We start from the raw sequence: 20,346 nt of genomic DNA, 5'->3' as shown, positions 1-20,346 counted from the left end.
TGCTCCATTATATGTGAATTCAAAAGGTTTGCTTCGAACATTCAAAGCCTTGTGTGCAAGTGTGAAAGCTCAGTTTAAAAGCCCACTGACATGCCTTGGAGCGTGCAGCGTTATTCAATGTGTTGATGTAGCCTAATTTCCACTGAAACAGGAAGAGAGGGCGGGACATGTCGAGCAGCTCCTCCCCTTTTTAAAAATAGCCAATACCGTTTAATTTATATCACAGCTTGGCCAGAGCCGTTGAGCTCAGTAAAGCCACAGTTTCCTCCTAATCTCCTCCATATCGCTTTAAAATATAGCATTCTGATCAACGAAAAAACGAAGCCTCACTTTCTTTCCAGACACGTGAATGCTTCACTTTGCGTGTCGGAATGTTTAAACCCAGATCACTACACTGCAGGTTTCTGGAAGTTTAAGTCCATTTACTAACATTTTTTAATATATATAAATAAGCCTATAGCCTATGTTACATAATTACATATATTCTGACACATAAACAGCATAGCAACCATAAAAATAATAAGACCAACATTTACTTGCATCAAGAAACTCTGTTGGTATTTTTATAATTAGTATTAAAATAATTGTTACATTTAATTTATTGCCACACTTAATATGTGAATTATATTATCAGAAAACTGAACATTTAGCATTGTCAGGCTTTTATTTGTGCTTAATGGATTAAACAACGGCGCTGCTCATAAACATGGCTGCTATAAATTTGACCTGCCACAAGATGGCGCTGTATTCGACACTCTTGATGCTTCGAATCTTTTCCTGAAACATTCAGGGGAAAGCCTCAGTGCTTCATGAGGCTTCATTTGCCCATCCCTACGACTCGCACTGTCGCACATATGATCCGCTCTGTGCTATTGTGTCTCTGGACCGGTTCGCCTCAACGGAATTCATATTTACACGGTCTGAATCATTCCCTATCCCTTATATAGTGCACTTTGTGCCATTTACCATGTAGAAAATAGTAAATGTGTGAACAAGTGACCGATTTCAACCGCAGCTTCAGCGTCTATTTATAGTGTTGGGGGCGGAGCTTCAGATTCTAGAGAGCATTTGATTGGACAGAAAATCTGATGAGAAGCTGAAGTGCAGAAGAGAGAGACAGTAAGTTTTGAATGCTTATATCTTCTAGATGCGAATTTTGCCATTGTTTCGGAGCACACTTAGCTTATAGATAACAGTAAGGTTAAAATATTCATACTAAAAATCGCAAAAACCTTAATTTCGATTTCATGGGGACTTTAAACATTCAATGCATTATGCAAACATTCTCTGAAAATTTCAAAACCTCACTGTTGAGTTCAGAGCCTTGAGAGTTTTAGATTTCAAAATACGATGCATAACAAGTCCGGACGTTTGATAGGAACATTTGATAAACATGCGACTTTGAACTTTCTATATACAAATTATTATGGGCGAGTTTGATGCAATTTAACTTTATACTGATTCATAGAATGAATTAAAAAAAAAATTAACATACAATTAATCATATGCCAGTTTGAAAATCCTATGCGAACATTCAAAGCTTTACGGGCGAGTTCAGAGCTTCGATTTAAAAACCTTTTATTTTTTTAAGATGCATGCCTCACATGCGAGTTAAAACGTTTATTCGAATAATCGATCCGTAACATGCGAGTCTGTGCGAAAGATTCGAACATTTGATTCATCACAGACCAGGTGAACCGTGATTCAAACATTCGATGCTTCGCAGAAGAACCGAAAGTTTCCGATCGCTAGAAAGCACCGAGATGCCCACATATGCTGTCCAGGAAGGGGGCTCACTAGAATTTGAAACACAGCCAATGTGTCCCTTCTGGTTTGCGACTTACTTTCACTGTACCAGAATATAAATAGAGTTGATTCTACCCATTATACATATTCTGTTCATTTTTGAAACCATATCAATGGCATGTAGAATCCCGTAGGACTCCTGGAATCCGCCATAAACATCCCATTCAGCAGCAGCGCAAACAAGCTAGCACAGTAACGTTACGTACTTTCACATTCAGATCATCTCAAGTCTTACTGATGGATGTGAGAAAGCGTCAACTCTTGTTTTCTCCCGGGTGGACACACTGAAAGAGCAGATGCAGCAAAGTAAATACCTGTCTAGCGCATGTTTTCGTACTCCGGTTAGGTAGCAGTTAGCTAGCTGGAGGGCAGTCTGGTCTCCATGACTCGTGTTGTTTGTCTGTCTGTCGCTGAGACTGGGAATTAAAGGCGCTCGAAGATGATCAGATGAATCAAATGCGTTCTGCTCTCAGTCCAGACACCTAGAGAGCGAGCACTGCCTCCTCCTGAGGTGGGGCTGGGCTCAGTTCAGTCCAGCTAGCGTGCGTGTGTGTGTGTGTGTGTGTGTGTTCCTCCTAAAGCATGACAGGAGGTTTGTGCTGCTCCTGAGCAGTGAATCCACTGTGTGAATGTTGCCGCGAGGGGGCGCCAGTGCAACACAACCTCTTATGTTGAGAACTTTATAAGCAGAAAACAAGGTAATAAATTCAAACCACTCCGAAAAGTTTTTTTTTTTTTTTAAACAAAATACTTGTTTTCAACGTGTCTTACGTAATAGATGACTGCAGTATATCAGGTTTTATAAACAACAGGTGTTCCTGTATACAAAATATTTATATTTTCTTGGTAATGTTTGATTTTAAGCTCCTAAAATAGATGCAAATTTATGCTGTTGCTTCTGCCTGGATAGGCTGACTAAAAAAAAATATAAAAGAAACATTAAAAATCTTACTGACCCCAAACTTTTAAAGGTAGATGGTGTATATAAGACATGTAAGTTTGTATAAGTAAACATTAAAAAAAATATATGTACAAAAATAATAAATGGACTATCATGATGTATACTTGTAATTTAAAAATGTAATTTTTTTAGCATTGCAACGAGCAACTGATTCTGTATGAAAAAATGGAGTGAAATATGACTGAATTGACAGTTTTTGTGGGATTCATCCATTTATACTTTAATTTGCATTTTGTCATATCAGTAACCCGCTGAATAGTTCAGTAAATCCTGCTCACACATGCTTTAAATAAACAGAAGAGAGAAAAGAGCAATAATACACCAGGCAGCAGATGTTTAATGCTTGTATGTTTGTACAGCTAACATTTCATTGAAGCACTGAGTTGAACTGGTAGACAAAAATAAAGGCACCACAAGACAAACACAGAAAAACCCAATATGTACAACATAAAAAATATATAACTTCCATAATCTTTGGGACTATATGTACAAAGGTTTAAAAATATATATTTACAAACACAAAGCATATTCATGAGAATTTGAGAATAAAAAAACAGAAGTGCACAGGTCATATGAACACAGGTTCAGCGTCTGACGGCAGGGCTGGCGAGGAGACCCAGGATGGTGGACAGACAGTGGAGTTTCTCTTTGACCAGCTCTGGTAACTTCTCATTCTCTTTATACCTGAGAGGACACAGACAGCGTGACAATTCAGAACATGAGCACTACCTAACATGCAAACAACAACAGACCTTATTTCATGGTTTCCCTGGCCTTACTGTGCAATTATGAAAGTTATTTACATAGCAAATATAGTCATTGTTCCTAAATAATTTTCTTTTGATTTTTGCCCTGACAAGCTTTACCTGGTGATTCGTCCATCAGGGGAAGTGAAAGTGATGCAAGAGACGCCGACTTGGACCATCAGCTGGGATCCGTCATTAAACTGAACCCATACCTCACCACTTGTAAGCTAAAAAACAAAAATACATTTATAAATAAACTGAGTTCAATGCTAATACTGTATATATATATATATATATATATATATATATATATATATATATATATATATATATATATATATATATATATATATGCAAACTTATAAATAAATATTTATATTTTATGTTTGTAGATATAATTTCTAAATGTAGTTTATATAGTATTATTTATATGCATAGTGGTAGATATATAATATGTATAATACAGGGTTATTATTGTTAAACTCAAACCATTAAAAAAACATTTTCATTACATTAAAAACATTAACTGAAATCAAATAAAAAAATTAAATGGTAAAAACTTTAATATTAAAATGAAAACAGAAAATATAAAAATGTATCTAATTCAAAATAGTAACAAAAACTATAGTATTATATCAATGATAATAAATTACACTATAATGACAAGGATAATACATTTTAAAAAAGTAAATAAATTATTATTAATAATAATGATACATGGAACAAATAAATAAATATACATAAATAAATACAGTACCACTAAAAAGGTTGCAGACAGAATGAAAATTGATACTTTTTGAAAGCAAAGAACTGTGTATGCATATTTATATATTCATTTAACAATAATAATAATAATAAAAAGTAAAAGTTTTAAATGAATCTTTATACCGCTAAATATCCAGTCAAACACTTTACCTGAGAGGCCCAGCCAATGTTCGGCACAAAAATGGACTTGAGCACCTTCCCTGTGTTAATGGTGCGCTCATCTTTGCCTGACTGAGGTGAGCTGCCTTTGGCCACACTTGCTGTGGTGAAGTCTGATCCCGTGTAGGAGATCATCTAGGCATGAAGAAGACAAATGAGTGACTGTTAGTGGAAGATTTCATTTCAGAGGGGGACGTACTCTGAAATAAATAGATGTGCTTGGATGTGATATGCATGCGTGACTTACTGACGGTGTGATGTGTGGTGGCTGTGGCGGACTCACACACACCTGAGCCACCTCTGCAGGAGCCGCTGTGCCGGAGCCAGAGGAACACTGAGGCTGAGGGGCTGGGAAAGCTGGATTGGTGGGCCTCCTGGTGGAGCATAAGACAACCAGTGTGAGACATCTCATGTATGACATTTAGGGTGTTTTCAGACCTGTATATTGTTTGCTTTGTACTAAAACAAGGACTTCACTGCATTTTCTTCTTGGTTCAGTTCGCTTTCACAAGGCAGCATTTCAAAGTGTACCAATCAATGCAAGTCACATGTGAGTAAAGCTGGCCTGTCAGAGTTTCCTCAGTGTCATCCATGAAGATGGATTGAAAAGTTCACTCTGCGAGTGTATTGTGTGGTTTTTGTGGTTATCTTGCCTTCAAAATAGCATAATAGGGCACTTTAAAATGTATATGTATGTGTGTGTGTGTGTGTGTATGTATGTATGTATGTATGTATGGATATTAACATGCCTAAGACTTTTGCACAATACTATATATATATATATATATATATATATATATATATATATATATATATATATATATAAATGCAGTTAAAGAGGGAATCAAGGCTTTTTTGAGACAACATTCCTGCAATGCACGGAGAAAAGCAATTACACAACATTTTAAGATGAAGAGGCACTTTTCAGCTGTGATAACTAATGTGCTCATTCACAGAATCAGACACTGCTGCTTTTTATAGAACACATTTCCTGTTATGAATTATGATACCGCTTGACTTGTTGGTCTGTTGGGGACTGCTGTGTTCATATATGCCTAAACGAACCAAACTAGGGGAGAAAACACATTAGCTTCTGAGACAAATGCTCCAAACGAGCCAGTTGTGAAAACGGCCATAATCTCAACCAATAGCATGGGTTTAGCTTTAGTTAGCTGGTGAAGGTTGACGGTATAAACAAGCCTCACCTGCCGATAGTGATAGGAAAGAATTGAGTGTTTTTAGCGCTGCGCTGCTCCTCAGCAGTAATCGCCGCCTCCAAAGACAGACACATTCGATGCCCCTAAGAAAAACACAAACAATCTTGGTCAGCATATAACTGTAGCAAGCAGCACAACCAGACATCTGAGAGTCCTAACATGAATATGAAAGCTGAATTTCACACTTAAACATGCAACCGCAGATGAAGTAATGCATTACCTCCTCAGAGAGCTCCATGCATGTAGACTCTGCACTCAGGACTCAGTCCGCTCAGCCCAACATCACCCTTCATTGTGTACGATTTCCCGCTCTTCTCCACCAAACGCACCTGTTCACTTGTCTTATGGGTTTTTGCACCTAATGGCGGAAAACAAGAATGCTTAAGCCTAAATCGGATACACCGTTCACTCCGCTGAGATGATCTGTGCCGCTCACCATCGTAGAAGCACACCTCCAGGTCTGCATTAGGAGTGTTCTCCATCAACATGCACTTGGCAAACTTTGTGTACAATGTGACTTTGGGGGTCTTCGATTTCACCAACAGCACAAACTTTGTGGCATACTGATACTTCTTCCAGTATTTTTCTGCAGGGAAGAGTCAAATAACTATGAATATTACAAACACATCTTGCTTTCAAAAGCTGTCTCAAGTCTTGAATAAGTCATTGTACCTGGTAAATCCTCATAGCTGCAGATGAGAATGTCTTCAGGTGGTGAGGGCGGGTGGTCCCGCACAGGGAAACCTTTACCTTCATTGGGTTGGTACACTGTAACCTGAAAACACAGTAAAAAATACAAGAGAATGGGGATTAGAGATTGAAAGATGTTGATAATGGACTCTTTTCACACTTCCAGGGTTCTCAGAAGCAGTTGTTATAGTTGGGTAAACTTAGTGGTGAACGGGAGATAACAGCAAGTATAATTTTTGTATTTCTAATTACTTCAATAGCAAAACAAAAAAATGTGATAGTTTCCAAAAGAGGGAAAAAATATAGAACGTTTAATTACGTCAGTCAGAAGAGAGAGAGAGGTCAAATTTGCAGTCACTCCCTCAGCCTTTGTATTAGAAACACCCTCACAGCAGCATTAGTTTTTGTCATTTACTGACCAGGTAATAGAACACAATATATAGCGTTATAAATGTGTATTACATTATTTAAAAATTAAAATATGAAAAACTTTACTAGATATTTTCTTGCCATGTTGCTAACTGTGGAAACGCGTCATCAGTCTGTAAAAAGGGGCCATTGTTGACCATCCAATAGAGGTAAACTAAATCAAACTATTGACACTAAATAATCGTTTGATTAAAAAAAAAAAGTGCATTAGAGATGCACGATTCTGGATAAATTGAGAATCATGTTTTTTTGGAACAGAGATCATTATTCTCCGACGATTCTGATCAGACAACTAAACAAAATAACATGTAATTTGCTAGAGGTTCTGACAAAATTGGAATTGCTGCAGTTAATTTTAAATGTTTTAAACAAGATCAGTCCATCTCTAATGTTAATCTCCTTTCAGAAAATGTTTGATACATCCTGTAACTTCCACATATTAATTAATTACACTATATTACATTAATTATTGATTTTCTAGTCCCTCACCATGGATCCGTCACAGGATATCCTAAGTACTTCTTTGACTCTCTCCTGAGATCCTTGTCCTTTCAGCAGCTCCATACACACCTCTCCAGACTCCAGGATACTAACCTAAAGAAATACACATTGTTGTCACTTTATATTGTTTTAAATGACCAATTCTAACTTATAAGTTCTCTTCAGAGCTCCAACTCAAAGTAAACTGGACACACACACACACGTACATATACACAAACAAAAGCTGCTTTAAAGGGTTAGTTCACCCAAAAATCAAAATTCTGTCAGTAATTACTCACCCTCATGTTGTTCCAACCCCGTAAGACCTTCGTTCATCTTCGGAACACAAATTAAGATATTTTTGATTAAATCTGAGAGCTGGATCACTTCTCCATAGGCTTCTAGGTGACCAAAACTTGCTGGCCCAGGAAAGTTATTAAAGAGATCGTTAATATAGTCCAAGTGACTACAGTGGCTTAATCTTAAGTATATCAAGCGACGAGAATACTTTTTGTGCGCAAAAACAAACAAAAATAACGACTTTATTCCACTATTCATTTCCTTCTCTCTGGGCCTCGTAGTGTTTTTGCGCAGCGCGTCTGTGTTGCACGTCAACACGCATCACACACATGACCAGCTTCGGCCAATTGTGAGCCTACGTGGTGACGTGTAACACAGACGCGCTACGCAAAAACACTACGTGAACCAACTAGAGGCCCAGAGAGAAGGAAATTAATAGTGGAATAAAGTCGTTATTTTTGTTTGTTTTTGCGCACAAAAAGTATTCTCGTCGCTTGATATACTTAAGATTGAGCCACTGTAGTCACTTGGACTATATTAACGATCTCTTTAATAACTTTTCTGGGCCAGCAAGTTTCGGTCACCTAGAAGCCTATGGAGGAGTGATCCAGCTCTCAGATTTAATCAAAAATATCTTAATTTATGTTCCGAAGATGAACGAAGGTCTTACGGGGTTGGAACAACATGAGGGTGAGTAATTACTGACAGAATTTTCATTTTTGGGTGAACTAACCCTTTAATGCTGCTTTGAAACTATGTGTATTGTGAAAAGCGCTATACTGATAAATTTGACTTGAGTTGTACCCATTATAGGAGATAAATGGCTTTACTCACCACAGCATTTTTGGTCTTTTGTCTGATGGGTTTGAGTCTGGCAGCACAGAGCGGAGGGAAGCTCTTCGTAGGACACAACTTCTCTTTCTTCTCTGTGTTTGCTTTGCCTTTGGAAAGGGGTGGACCCAGAAACTGCAGATCTGAGTAGCCCTGAGGTTCTGACATGTGTCCTGATCCAAACCCATCTTCCCTGCAGGGCCCTGGATTGTTGTGGGAGAAAACGTTGGGTTGCTGCTGGGAATGAAGGCCGCTGGGTTTGTCGCTGCAGGAGGTTTGTGTCCCGATAGGCCCTCGTCCAGAGTGAAAACTCCCACTGCTGCTGTGACTGCTTAGGTCTGCTGGCCTCTTGAACAGTCCTAAAAGTGAAAATGTTTCAAATGTCTCAATATGCAAAGCTATTAAAATAAGTCATATTAAAGTGATAATTCACACAAAATCAAAAAATTATAGCATTATTTAGTTTTTTTGGTTATGAAAAATGTTCACGCTGCTTTTTTCCCCATACAATCATTAAAGCAATCCACATGTCTTATGCATTATATTCAAGTATTGAAGCTAAATGATAGCTTTGAGTGAATGCAGCTCAAACTACTCTACCGTTTCTCATTAAAAATCTATTATATGGCTTTACAAAACTTGGAATATATTGCATGAGTTGCATAGACTACTTTAATAGGGTTTTTAATCCTTTCTGAAAATTTTGGTAGTGTGAATAACCATACATTTTCATTGTGGTAAATGAGAAGCTTGGACATTCTGCAGAATATTTCAAAATCTTTTTTTTTTTTCATGTCTCATGTGTGGGGTAAACAATTACAGAATTGTAACTTTTTGCTGAAATATTTCTTCCAAAAATATAAATACAGAATTCAGCTGGGAATGATACCATCATTGCTGAACCAGGCCTGTGTTTGAGAATCAGGCATCTGTGGTCTCATTGAATGGGTGGATGTAGAAAAAGACGATCCCGGACTGAGGAAAGAGGGGAACAAAAAGCAGTAATTATAAAATAAATAGTGTAATAATGCTGAAATGCAAACATGCTTTGCACGCCTCTTACTTTGCAGGCTGTTTTACGGGTGGAGAGGGAAGGCGCCCATGCTCAGAGTAGCCATGGTGAACGTTTCTGTAACTGGAGGTTGATGGAAATGACCGTCCGGACCCTGGAAGCATCTCTTCTGAGTGGCATCTCTCTAGCTCCGCCTCCTGTGGAGTGTGGCTAAACCTAGCACCGGATCGATCTGATGAATGAGCCCGTCTCAAGTAGCGAGAATGAGGCCTTCTGCTGTCAGCACCCAGGGGAACTCTCTCAATACCCATCCTGGATAAATCATCTTGAAAATCTGGCTGCCAATCTTGCCCACTCTTAAAACTGGAGCTGGTGGAGTGATGGGAGTGGCTGGGGATCGGCGCCATGCGATTGGGTAAGGGCTGTCCAATCATCTTCCTTGTTCTCCTCTGCAGCCGGCTACTGCTGCTGCTGCTATTAGTGGCGTTGGAGGCTGTGGAGATGGTGGCTATACCACTGTCTATGGACCCTCCGTCACTGCTCCCAGAGTCTTTGCTTGCGGTGGGCCCGGTTTGAGTCATAAAAGGGTGGTCCAGCACCGCGGACAGACTGGGCCTGATTGCAGGGTTCTTCTGCAACAGCTGCTCAATCAGGTCCTGCGCTTCTGCTGATATGTGAGAGGGCATCTGATATTCTCCCAGAACCACCTTATTGAGGGTGTGTTTCACAGTGTCCGTGTCAAAGGGAGGTCTGCCCGTGAGAAAGGCGTAGAACATGCAGCCCAGCGACCAAACGTCGGACTCCAGGCCGTGAGCGCTGCGTGTAGCCACCTCAGGAGAAATGTAGTTCGGTGTGCCACACATGGTGAAGTGCTTCTCGCTGGGAATTTTGAGTTGCGTTGCCAAACCAAAGTCTCCGATTTTAATGTTCATGCTGGTGGTGAGCAGGAGATTAGATAAGGTCAGATCCCTGTGCATGATCCCATGAGTGTGGAGGTACAGCATTCCTTTTACGATCTGATGCATGAAGTGCCTCGCTGTAGATAACACAAACAAAAACCAACATAAAGACTGAAAACACAGTGTTGATTTTAAAACGGAATTACATGCAGAAAAGATTTTTAACATTAAACCCTGTAGTGCAGTAATGTGAAGAACTAACCCTCCTCCTCTGTAAAAGGTTGTTTCCTCTCCTTCAGGTAGCGGCTCATCTCCCCATTGTGACACATCTCCAGAACCAGGTACACATAATTACTGTCCTCAAAGTAATTGTACAGCTTGGGAGAGGGAAATAAAAGGACTGGTCAATACATACTTTTTAAATACAAGCTATTCAAGATAACAGTTTCCTTCAAGTAACATTGCAAATGCACAATAATATCATTTTACACAAATTAAGCTCCATCATTCATGCACTTGCTGAGTATAGTTCTTTCCTCAGTATATATCTATACATCACATTGCTGCTAGAAACAAATTTAAATGTAAATATCTGTATTATACTCATTATTCTATAATCTTCCATTATCAACTATTCAGTTTGTCTTCTCATGACTATTAATGCAGACTGACTTGTCCATGACCTTCACAATTATTTTTATTATATAATAATATTAATATAATATATTATATAATATATATTAATATAATAATATATATACATAATAAAATGTTATTATCAGTGTGCAAATGTCTTCAATAAGACCCTGACAAAAACAAATCTCTCTTTAACCTACTTGTTCTCAATGCATTAATAAGACTGAAACAACTACAAATCAGGGCATTTCTTATGTATTATTATTTCTTTTTATTCAACCCCTTTTTTTGTTCCCAAATGTCTTGAAAAACCTACATGAGGTAGCCTAATTTTGAAAGTGTGATTTCTAGACCTGTAAAAATAATGTAAATTAATAAAATCGTACAACTGCATGGTAATTTTTATTATGAATATAAATTGTTCTAGTCGTGCCTAGCTCTAAAATATTTTATTGGTTAAAAATATTTGTAAAAAAATCTTCAGTAACACACAAATGACTGCAATATTAATATAAATGTATGGTTAAAACGAATGGGAACCTTGAAGAACATTCAGCTCTTAAAACTTCAGCAATCCTGAAATTGAAATACCATTCAAACACTTCATTACTATTGTGGCCAATGAAACACCCTAAGCAAAAAAAAACCTTTATTTCCACTATAAATATTTCCATTATTATTCAGTGGCATTTTAAGATTTTACTGACCAGTATAAAGCATGCAAATCTTTTTCAGATTCAGAAAAAATATTCCTTCTAATCGAACATGAGCATCAGCTGATCTGCAGCAGTGAGGTCTGTGCTGAGGGTTTGGGACTCACCTCAAGCACTGACGGATGCTTCAACCGACACTGAATCTCCACCTCATTAATGACTCTCTGCACCATGCCAGCTTTGTGCATGGCTTTCTTGTCAATCTGCAAGTACACATGGGAGACAGTGGACGGTTTTGAACAGATGCTGCACAATCAACTCCCCTGGGTGCCACTATGAGCAATTAAACAGAAAAGCATGTTCTTACCATTTTGATTGCCACTTCCAAACCTGTGTTTACAGATTTTGCTCTGTAGACGCATGCAAAAGAGCCTTTACCCAACAAGGTGAGAACCTTGAAGTCCTGAAGCATAAAACAAGGAATTGTTTGAGTTAGATGGGAATAACACACATATAGAATGAGATCATTTCAAGAGCCTGTCCCATGAGATCGATCTCGTCCCTTTGAGACTTGAAACTGTGTCCCTAAAACTCAGAATGACATCCCTATGAAAGCTTGTTTCCAGCACAGAATAAAAAAATATAATAAGAGGCAATTGTTTGCTTTTTATCAGACAGTTTAGATTTTTTTATCAAAACTGCAAAAATTTCTTTCAGTTTGGACTTTCTCTCTCTTGTAATTGCAAGTTTACATCTCGTACTTCTGACTTTTTCCGGAATTTTGAGTGCCCATCACACAATTATTATTATTATTTTTCCACCACGGAATATCAAAATAAAAATATATAATTTGCATAAGTTTACATCTCGCAATTCTGATTTTTTTTTTTTTATTATTTATTTTGGATTTTGCTTATATCTAGCAATTTTCTTTCTAAGAATTTTGAATTTACATTTCACAATTCAGTTTTTTTTTCACAACAGAATAGCAAAATAAAATAGGACATTTTTATCTCACAATTCAGGCTTTTTCTTCACAACTGTGAGAAAAATTGCAAGTTTACATCTCACAATTTTGTTTTTTTCCCACCACAGAATAGAAAAATAAAAAACAATAGCCTACTTAATTTCGAGTGTACATCTCACAATTCTTTCTGACTTTTTCTGAATTTTGTTTACATCTCACAATTTATAAAAAAATAAAATAAATGTATTTATTCTTCACCATGGAATAGCAAAATAAAATAAAAATCTCTCACAATTCAGACTTTTTTCTCTCATAATTGCAAGTTTATATCTCACAATTCAGACTTTATTGCAAGTTAACATCTATTATGACTTTTTCTCAGAATCGTGAGTTTATATCTTCCAATTCTGAAGCTTCCATAAAAATCTCCTAACGTTACCTCGATTCCCAGATCCACAGACGATGCCAAAATTCTGTCCTCATGTGGATCTTTTCCTTTAGTAGTCAAATTAAACAGGAATGAATGAATCACTTCCAACATGTTTCATAAAGTGGTTCGACCACGGATCAAGCTGAACACACGAAAGCAGCCCGTTGCGCGCACTGTGTGTGTGATCTTTGTTGACGCGTCACTGGTTACCTGCATCTGACAGTGACATCTGTTCATCACTCTCGCGCTCTCCTCCCGCGACTCTACCTGACACTGACGCTACCGCACGTCGCCTAGCAACAGTCTCCATGCTCATAATTCCCAAAACACCTTTGTTGCACTAAAAATGAACCGCAGATGGATGAACAGAAGGCGCGATCCAGACGGTAGTATAACCGTTTCCGGATAGATCAGAATGTTTTACCGCAAATGTTATGAATTGAAGTTTTTCCACTGTTTATTTAACATAGCGCTTCGCCAAATTGGAAAACAAAAGCGAGAGAAAAAAAACAAACAAAGTAAAAACAAACAAAGGGATAATTTTAGCTGGTTTTGGGAGCTTAAAATGTACACACAACCTCCGAACAAACTACAGTAGTCTGTCGGGATGAATGGCTCTCGCGACCGCGCTACTTACCTCAATTTTATCTCCGATTGAGACACTCATTTTCACTTCATAATCTCTTCAAACAAAATATCCTTATTTTCCCGTGAATGTGAGGTGTTTTGACTTGAGCATGACGTATAAAAATGCATTTAATCGATATATTTGTATTCCCCTCCAAAATGTTTGCCTTTCCTCCATTTTGAAAAGTCCGCCCGTTAGAGCGCGTAATGACGTATCAACGTCGCTGTGCAAATTGACCAATAGGTGATCAGGTTACAAGCACAACATAGAACTACCATATAGACTGTCAAAATAAAAGTCCTACATTACTACGTTGACGATTTGAAGTTTTTAGTCCCTGGACATATTTAAGGATTTCATAAAACAATTCCATTTAATGGTAGTTTGGAAACACTTGCTTTTCTATAATTAATAACATAAATATAGCATTGACTCTTTTTGGATAGGTCACTTAAACATTGTGTTTAGTCAGGGATTCTCGAACTTTTTTGTCAGTCGAAACCCCCTTTGACCTAACATATTTACAATAAGTACATTTCAATAATTTAACAACGCATTTCCAGTTAAACCAGCAGGTAAACAAATATATTTATATCTTTTTACTGTATTTTGTTTATATATTTTTATTTTAAAATTATGTATTTTTTTGTTTATGATTTAATTATAACCTTTTCATCAACTCAGCAACCCCAGTTTGTGTTAAGTTATTGTGCATCCAATAAAAAAATATTTTGTGACTCATTAATTACTCCAATGAGTAATACAAATTGAGCAAACATTCTCCAGTTTAAATAAGACTGAACGTTTGTAAATGAGGAAAACAATTTGTATATCTTTTGATACTTATTTAAATTTAAATTAATACAATGCATTTTTTGCCTGTATGTTTTGCAAAAAATAAAAGTTCTATACGTGCTTCTAACACTTACAAACCCTCCTGTTCTTGTCCAGATGTTATGACTATAGAATTACATTCAACATTCCTCATATAAACTGGCACAGTAATTTAGATGGCAACAAACACATTCAGTCATAAAGGCATGTTTTATTATTTGTGATCATCAAACCTCAAGACTTGATATGGGACTGCATGAAAACTGGGAAAAAAAGGTAATGACCGGCTCAGTACATTCTACTTTCATATGACACTACGGAGCTGAAAGCATTGCAATGTCAACAACAGGAGTGTGCCTCTATCTAAGCACCCATAAATTCAAATTACTAAAATAATATTTACAGGCTCTAAACAACACATCATTTGGAAATGTATATTTTAAATACAAATATAAACCATATATTTATATGTATTGCATACATATTTGCTTGTTTTACCTCAATCTTAACGATTGATTGAACAGTATTTTGATTCATGTTCCCATAACAAGTTACCGTGTGATATGATTCAGCTCGAAAAATGCCTTTGGCTCTCCCAAAATGCAAGTATTACATTGTTTTAGGGATAACTTTTTGTTAAGAGTGGCAGCATCGTTTCAGCTATTGAACTACATCTATTCTATATGCTCCTATCATGGACGTCCAGTCCCGGATTGAGTTTCGAATACAGCTGCAACATTCAAAGGACAGCCTGACCCGATCCCTTAATAGATACAAGAGAAAAACCAACAGAGGAGCAGACTTCAACAAACAAATGCACAAATACAGCCAACTGAGTGGTGGACACAAAGAGAATGGTTCCAGCTATTGGTTCAGTGTGAGTTGAAAAGGTTTAATAGTAGCTTAAGTGAGAATGGCAGCAGAATCGGATGGTTGAGTGTGGAAGAGCTCAGTCCACCTCCATCTCTCCAGACGGAGGCTTCGTCTGCTGATTGCCTTTGCTGTCAGCACCTTGTTGCGCCGCGGGGCCGTTATGGGCCCCGTTGTTTCTGTCTCCCTCCTCTACGGGCTCCTCGGCCTTGGGTTTGGGTCGGTTGACGATAGGATTGCAAACGTCCTCTAGCTCCTGAAATTCAACACAGAGCAGATAGATTTATTGAATTATGCATTAGGTTAGATTATTGTCAGCCAGTGCCAGAATATAAGGATTCTAATATTTTGTCTCATAATAAATAAATAAAAATAGAAATTATACTTTGCAGAACAGGACTATTTTATTATCAATTTTGCATTTGAACTATTTTCACAACAAATTTTCATTACCGTAATGTAAACAAATTTAATTCTCTTTATTCTAATGCAAAATAATATACAATATTTCATTATTGAAGAACACAGAACTAGACAGACTGTCAAAATAAAAGTCCTACATTACTACATTGATACCTTTTGTATAGTTTCAGGATACTACAAAATTGAATTTAATTGTTAAAGTATTTATACATCATGGTAGTATTTGTTTAGATGTCATTCATTTATGCAAATTAAAAGTAAAAAAAAAGTTTTCATTACTATGTGAAAAATCTAATTCTTATTACTTAAATGCAAAATATATACAGTAAATATTTAAATTAAGTATTAAGTATTTATACATTACTGTAGTATTTGTTTTATTGCCTTACATTTGTGCAAATTTAAAGTAAAAAAAAATTAATACATTTTTAACTTTTACAGTTTTTATCATAATGTAGAATAACAGCAATTAGGAAAAATGCATTATCAAACGTTATTGCAGTAAAGGATTTTTTGCATGCAATTGTATCATGAAATAATATCCCAATGAAATGGCTTTCAAACAGGCTTCATTTTCTTTATCTTCATTTTCTAATATAATGTCCTTTTTTTAAATGTCACATGGCAATGATTTCATGAGATTTACTCTCACTGGTGTGACCATTCTAATGACAGTGAAAAAGTTTTACTGGAAAAGTGCACAAACAAACCTGAATCTTCTGAATGATCTCTGCTACTTTGACTGCTGGGTCTTGAGCAATGGTGAGTTTGCTTTGGGCGTTCATCTTCGCATTTATCCAGCCTAAAGCTTCATTCACACTCTTCTCAACAACACCCATCTCCTCAGCGCTCAAGTGCTGGTAGCGCTCGTCCTGTTGGTCAAATAGCAGACATGTCCACAGCATTATGGAAATGTAAAAGACAACAATGTGAAATGATTTTAAGAATAATTGATCCAATCTGAACAATGCAAAAGATTATGATGCAGTCATAAACACAATTAGTCTGACAAATATATCACTATGTAATGATATACATGACTAAAACAACTGATATAAAGACAGTCACTTGAGACATCTTCTGTAAGAAGAAGAAGAAGAATTAGAAAGTGAATATGTTCCCTAGAGCTTAGGCATTTAACATCCTTCAGCGTACCTCCTCTCTTCCACTTAGACTGCAGTCACACCTTTTCCAATATTTGCCCCCTTAAATTGATTTTCAGGTGCATTTTTTACCTTTAAAGACAAAGTTTTTCTAACCCTATTAAATGTAAGTGTCCTGTTTTATGTCAAATTCCAAAAATTCCATTAATTTAATTATTACTATAATAATTAAAGCGATAAAGTAAACTAAATCAATAATTTCAGTCAAATGAAATTAGTATCAACAAAGTGGCACAAGCTGCTTCTAGATGTATTTACACACTGTTTAATGCAACTGGCTTGAATGCAAATACAAAAGCACAAATAATCGTATTATGAGATGTTTTAAACAAAAAAAAAGTTCAATAGAGGAATATGAAATGATGGTAAAAACAAAGTGATAGTATTAAATATTAACCTAAATTCACAAGTAGGTGGCGGCAAGTGTTTCTTAATGAGTGAGTCATCGAGTCATTCATTCATTCGGTAATGAAGCAAGTGGCTGTATTTATGAACGGGTCAGTGAATCATCGACTCTCCCGATTCGTTCAAAGCCGCAGATTCGTTCACTAATGAAACACCGCTGTGTGTTGCTTGGAGACTCACAACAGTTCTGCTGTGGCTTTTGTTGGGACTTTTATTTTGTTGCAAAATAGAGCGAACATTACTGAAAATACTGTGGTTGAAATTTATGTCACTTAATATTCCTTTTTGTTTGTTGAACTGTTGTACAAAGTCATTGTCACATTTGCAATAGTGTGGATATTCGGGAAAATTGCATTCTTGCTCATAATATCCACATTAACAACAAGAACTCACACAGGGCATGTTTTTGTATCAAAGAGAGTTTGTCTTAAATCGATCTCTAAGTGCTAAAAGCCCACTTTTATAAAGGTCACAGCTGTAATGTAGCACGATGGCAGCAGACTCTGCAAGCAGCCTGTCTTGTGCTTGTGTGGATGCAATCAGTTGCGGACGCTAAATATGAGGCCTTTTACAGCATTACTATTGTCCTGTTTTTACACTAGAAACGACATTTTGCCTGTTAAGGTTTAAAGGTTCAAAGTTCACCGAAAAATGAAAATTTTCCCATAATTTACTCACTCAATTCATCCTAGGTGTATATGACTTTCAGCCAAACTCAATCAGAGTTATATTTAAAAATATCCTGGCTCTTCCAAGCTTTATAATGGTGTTGAAAGGTACCTTAGATTTTGAAGCCCATCCATCCATCATAAAAGTGCTCCACAGGGGGTTAATAAAGACCTTCTGAAGCGAAGCGATGCGTTTTTGTGAGATTAAAATATTCATATTTATAACTTTATAAACTATAATCACTGGCTTTCGGTAACGGCTGTACGCGAGTCGAGATCCGGCAAATGGTACCAATGGGAAGAGCCAGGATATTTTTAATAATACTCCGATTGTGTTTGGCTGAAAGAAGAAAGTCACCTAGGATGGCTTGAGGGAGAGTCAATTATGGGATAATTCTTGGGTGAACTAACCATTTAAAGGTGGGATAGAATTAAATGAACGGCAAAACTCAGCATTTTGTTCGCCTCCCCCCTCTGTCACCTCACGTACCCCCAGGATACCCCAGTTTGGGAACCACTGCCCTATAGAATAGTGGGAGACATGGCAAGGTACATTATATAGCTTGTAGATGCTGAAAAAATGTAAGCTACGAGAGTAATTAGGCCAGTACATATCCCAAAAAAAACCCATTAATGCCTGTAAAAAAAGGGTTTCACATCACCCTAATGCTGCTAAAAACACAACAGGCAAGAACTGCTTTATGGTTACAAAAACTTTTCTAAATCATTTTCTATCAACAGAACTACACAATATCAACAATTGATGGAATTACAGCTTACCTTCTGTCTATACACGTCCACCGCCTTCATAAAAAGCTGAATTTTCTTGCCCAGCTCATCAAACGCTCTGGGTCGGCCCTCGTGCTCTCTGTACCGCTCTTCAATGGGCTCACCAAACCTCTACAAAACACAAAGACATTTTTAACAAACATTTTCACTTCAGGTTTTTTCTTTGAAAGAAATGACACTTGTGAAAAAGACGTACACTTAGGAATTAAGAGGTAAATCATGCTAGAAGAAGGAAAAATACATCTATAAACAGTTCGAAATAATGCAAAATGTTATAACGTGCATGATCTGAACAGTAAAACACCTACTTTGAGTTCAGACAGTTTGTCCTGATAGATTTCTTTCTCCTGGTCCTCTCCTTCTTCATACAGCCAGTTCTCTGTGTCTTCAAGCATTATGGTGAGCTGGTTACTTTCCTGCAAAATATAACATCAACACGCATACATGATAAGTCTCACATGTGATTCGTTTTGGTAGCTACGTATTTGTAATGTTCTGTTTGATTTACAAAATGATGAGAGATTCTCTGAATTGCAGAATTGAGGTAGATCATACTGAAAATAAAACATAAGCTCCCAAGTCTGTTGTCTGAGAACAACAGCTCCAGATAACAGAGATCATGTGCTCACATTTTGAGTGACATATTTCTCATAGATGCCACATAGTTTGTCTCGCAGGTCGTAAACATATTCCTCCACACCATTTTTAGCATCATTCCTCTCCTTTTCCAGCTTGTCCTGTATGATCATTTTTTTCTGGAAGACAGAATGCAATGAATACATTTACAAACATTGTAACTTTTCAACCAATTCAGTCACACAAAGATTCTCAAACACTGTAATTATCCACATGGGACAGTAAACATAGCCTTGTGAAAAAGAAGTGTGCTTAATTGTATTGAATGTGCATTGTAGTGTACTTAAAATCTTAAAAGTATATATTTTTTTTTTTTTTTTATTACTTGCAGATAATATAATAATGAAATAAAAGGCCACTTATGTGCACTAAAAGAGACTTAAAGGGTTAGTTCACCCAAAAATGAAAACAATTTTACACTTTTAAAAAGTGCACTTAGTAATAATGTCAAACTACAAGTAATTTTAAATCATTATGTTGTAGTTATCATTTGCTGTGTTTTAAAGAAGTGCACTTATTTTGCTATCTCGTGTACTTATTTTTCACAAGGTTATATTTAGACAAAATAAATATTATTGTAATATTATTGAATCTGAAACCACCAGTGTGGTGACAAGAAAGGACAGCCAGGTATGTAATATTTTTCTAATTTAAAGGGATATTTTAAAGACATCATGGTAAGTAAATGATGACGAAATTGTATTTTTAGGTCAACTATATATTTTAAGTAAACACACAACAACATTCAGCACTTACATTCATCAACTGAAACCGAATACTCAGAGAAAAAAGAGGCTTGATTTCATCCATTTATCCATTTGCCGTTTCCTACATTAACAATTGCTTTTATCAAGTTGATCAAAATATATTATACTGTTTCTCTGTTGAACAGTCTTACCACCAAAACATCTACCAATGTGGAAATTTGTTATAAAATTGACAAAGACAA

At 36.7% G+C, this 20,346-nt stretch overlaps 3 protein-coding genes across 3 annotated transcripts in view; all 3 read right to left on the bottom strand.

Annotated features, from left to right (window-relative positions):
* The window catches only part of itpk1b (inositol-tetrakisphosphate 1-kinase b), a 49,310-nt gene extending 46,868 nt beyond the window's left edge, over nucleotides 1–2,442 (bottom strand). The window contains exon 1 of the mRNA XM_079852475.1: nucleotides 2,121–2,442. The gene's annotated coding sequence lies outside the window, so the exon portion shown is untranslated. The remainder of the gene's footprint in view (nucleotides 1–2,120) is intronic.
* A 529-nt stretch (nucleotides 2,443–2,971) lies between these two features.
* On the bottom strand, nucleotides 2,972–13,794 carry plk4 (polo-like kinase 4). The gene is given in 17 exon segments (XM_079852464.1): nucleotides 2,972–3,451; nucleotides 3,634–3,740; nucleotides 4,429–4,572; nucleotides 4,685–4,811; nucleotides 5,643–5,737; nucleotides 5,875–5,895; nucleotides 5,897–6,012; nucleotides 6,091–6,240; nucleotides 6,327–6,429; nucleotides 7,263–7,367; nucleotides 8,388–8,743; nucleotides 9,274–9,359; nucleotides 9,448–10,432; nucleotides 10,558–10,672; nucleotides 11,752–11,847; nucleotides 11,952–12,047; nucleotides 13,619–13,794. Coding segments are annotated over 17 exon segments (2,832 nt in total). The 5' UTR covers nucleotides 13,649–13,794; the 3' UTR covers nucleotides 2,972–3,351.
* An 842-nt stretch (nucleotides 13,795–14,636) lies between these two features.
* The window catches only part of hspa4l (heat shock protein 4 like), a 22,002-nt gene continuing 16,292 nt past the window's right edge, over nucleotides 14,637–20,346 (bottom strand). Inside the window, exons 15-19 of the mRNA XM_079852458.1 lie at nucleotides 19,391–19,516; nucleotides 19,070–19,177; nucleotides 18,753–18,872; nucleotides 16,447–16,608; nucleotides 14,637–15,569 (exon numbers count right to left, since the gene is read on the bottom strand). Of these exons, the coding sequence (XP_079708584.1) occupies nucleotides 15,393–15,569; nucleotides 16,447–16,608; nucleotides 18,753–18,872; nucleotides 19,070–19,177; nucleotides 19,391–19,516 (693 nt within the window). The 3' untranslated portion in view covers nucleotides 14,637–15,392. The remainder of the gene's footprint in view (nucleotides 15,570–16,446; nucleotides 16,609–18,752; nucleotides 18,873–19,069; nucleotides 19,178–19,390; nucleotides 19,517–20,346) is intronic.

Source organism: Squalius cephalus (assembly GCF_949319135.1).
Source record: "Squalius cephalus genome assembly, chromosome: 20".
NCBI lineage: Eukaryota > Metazoa > Chordata > Actinopteri > Cypriniformes > Leuciscidae > Squalius > Squalius cephalus.
The sequence above is the reverse complement of the archived record's forward strand: the minus strand, read 5'-3'. Positions and strand labels throughout refer to the sequence as shown.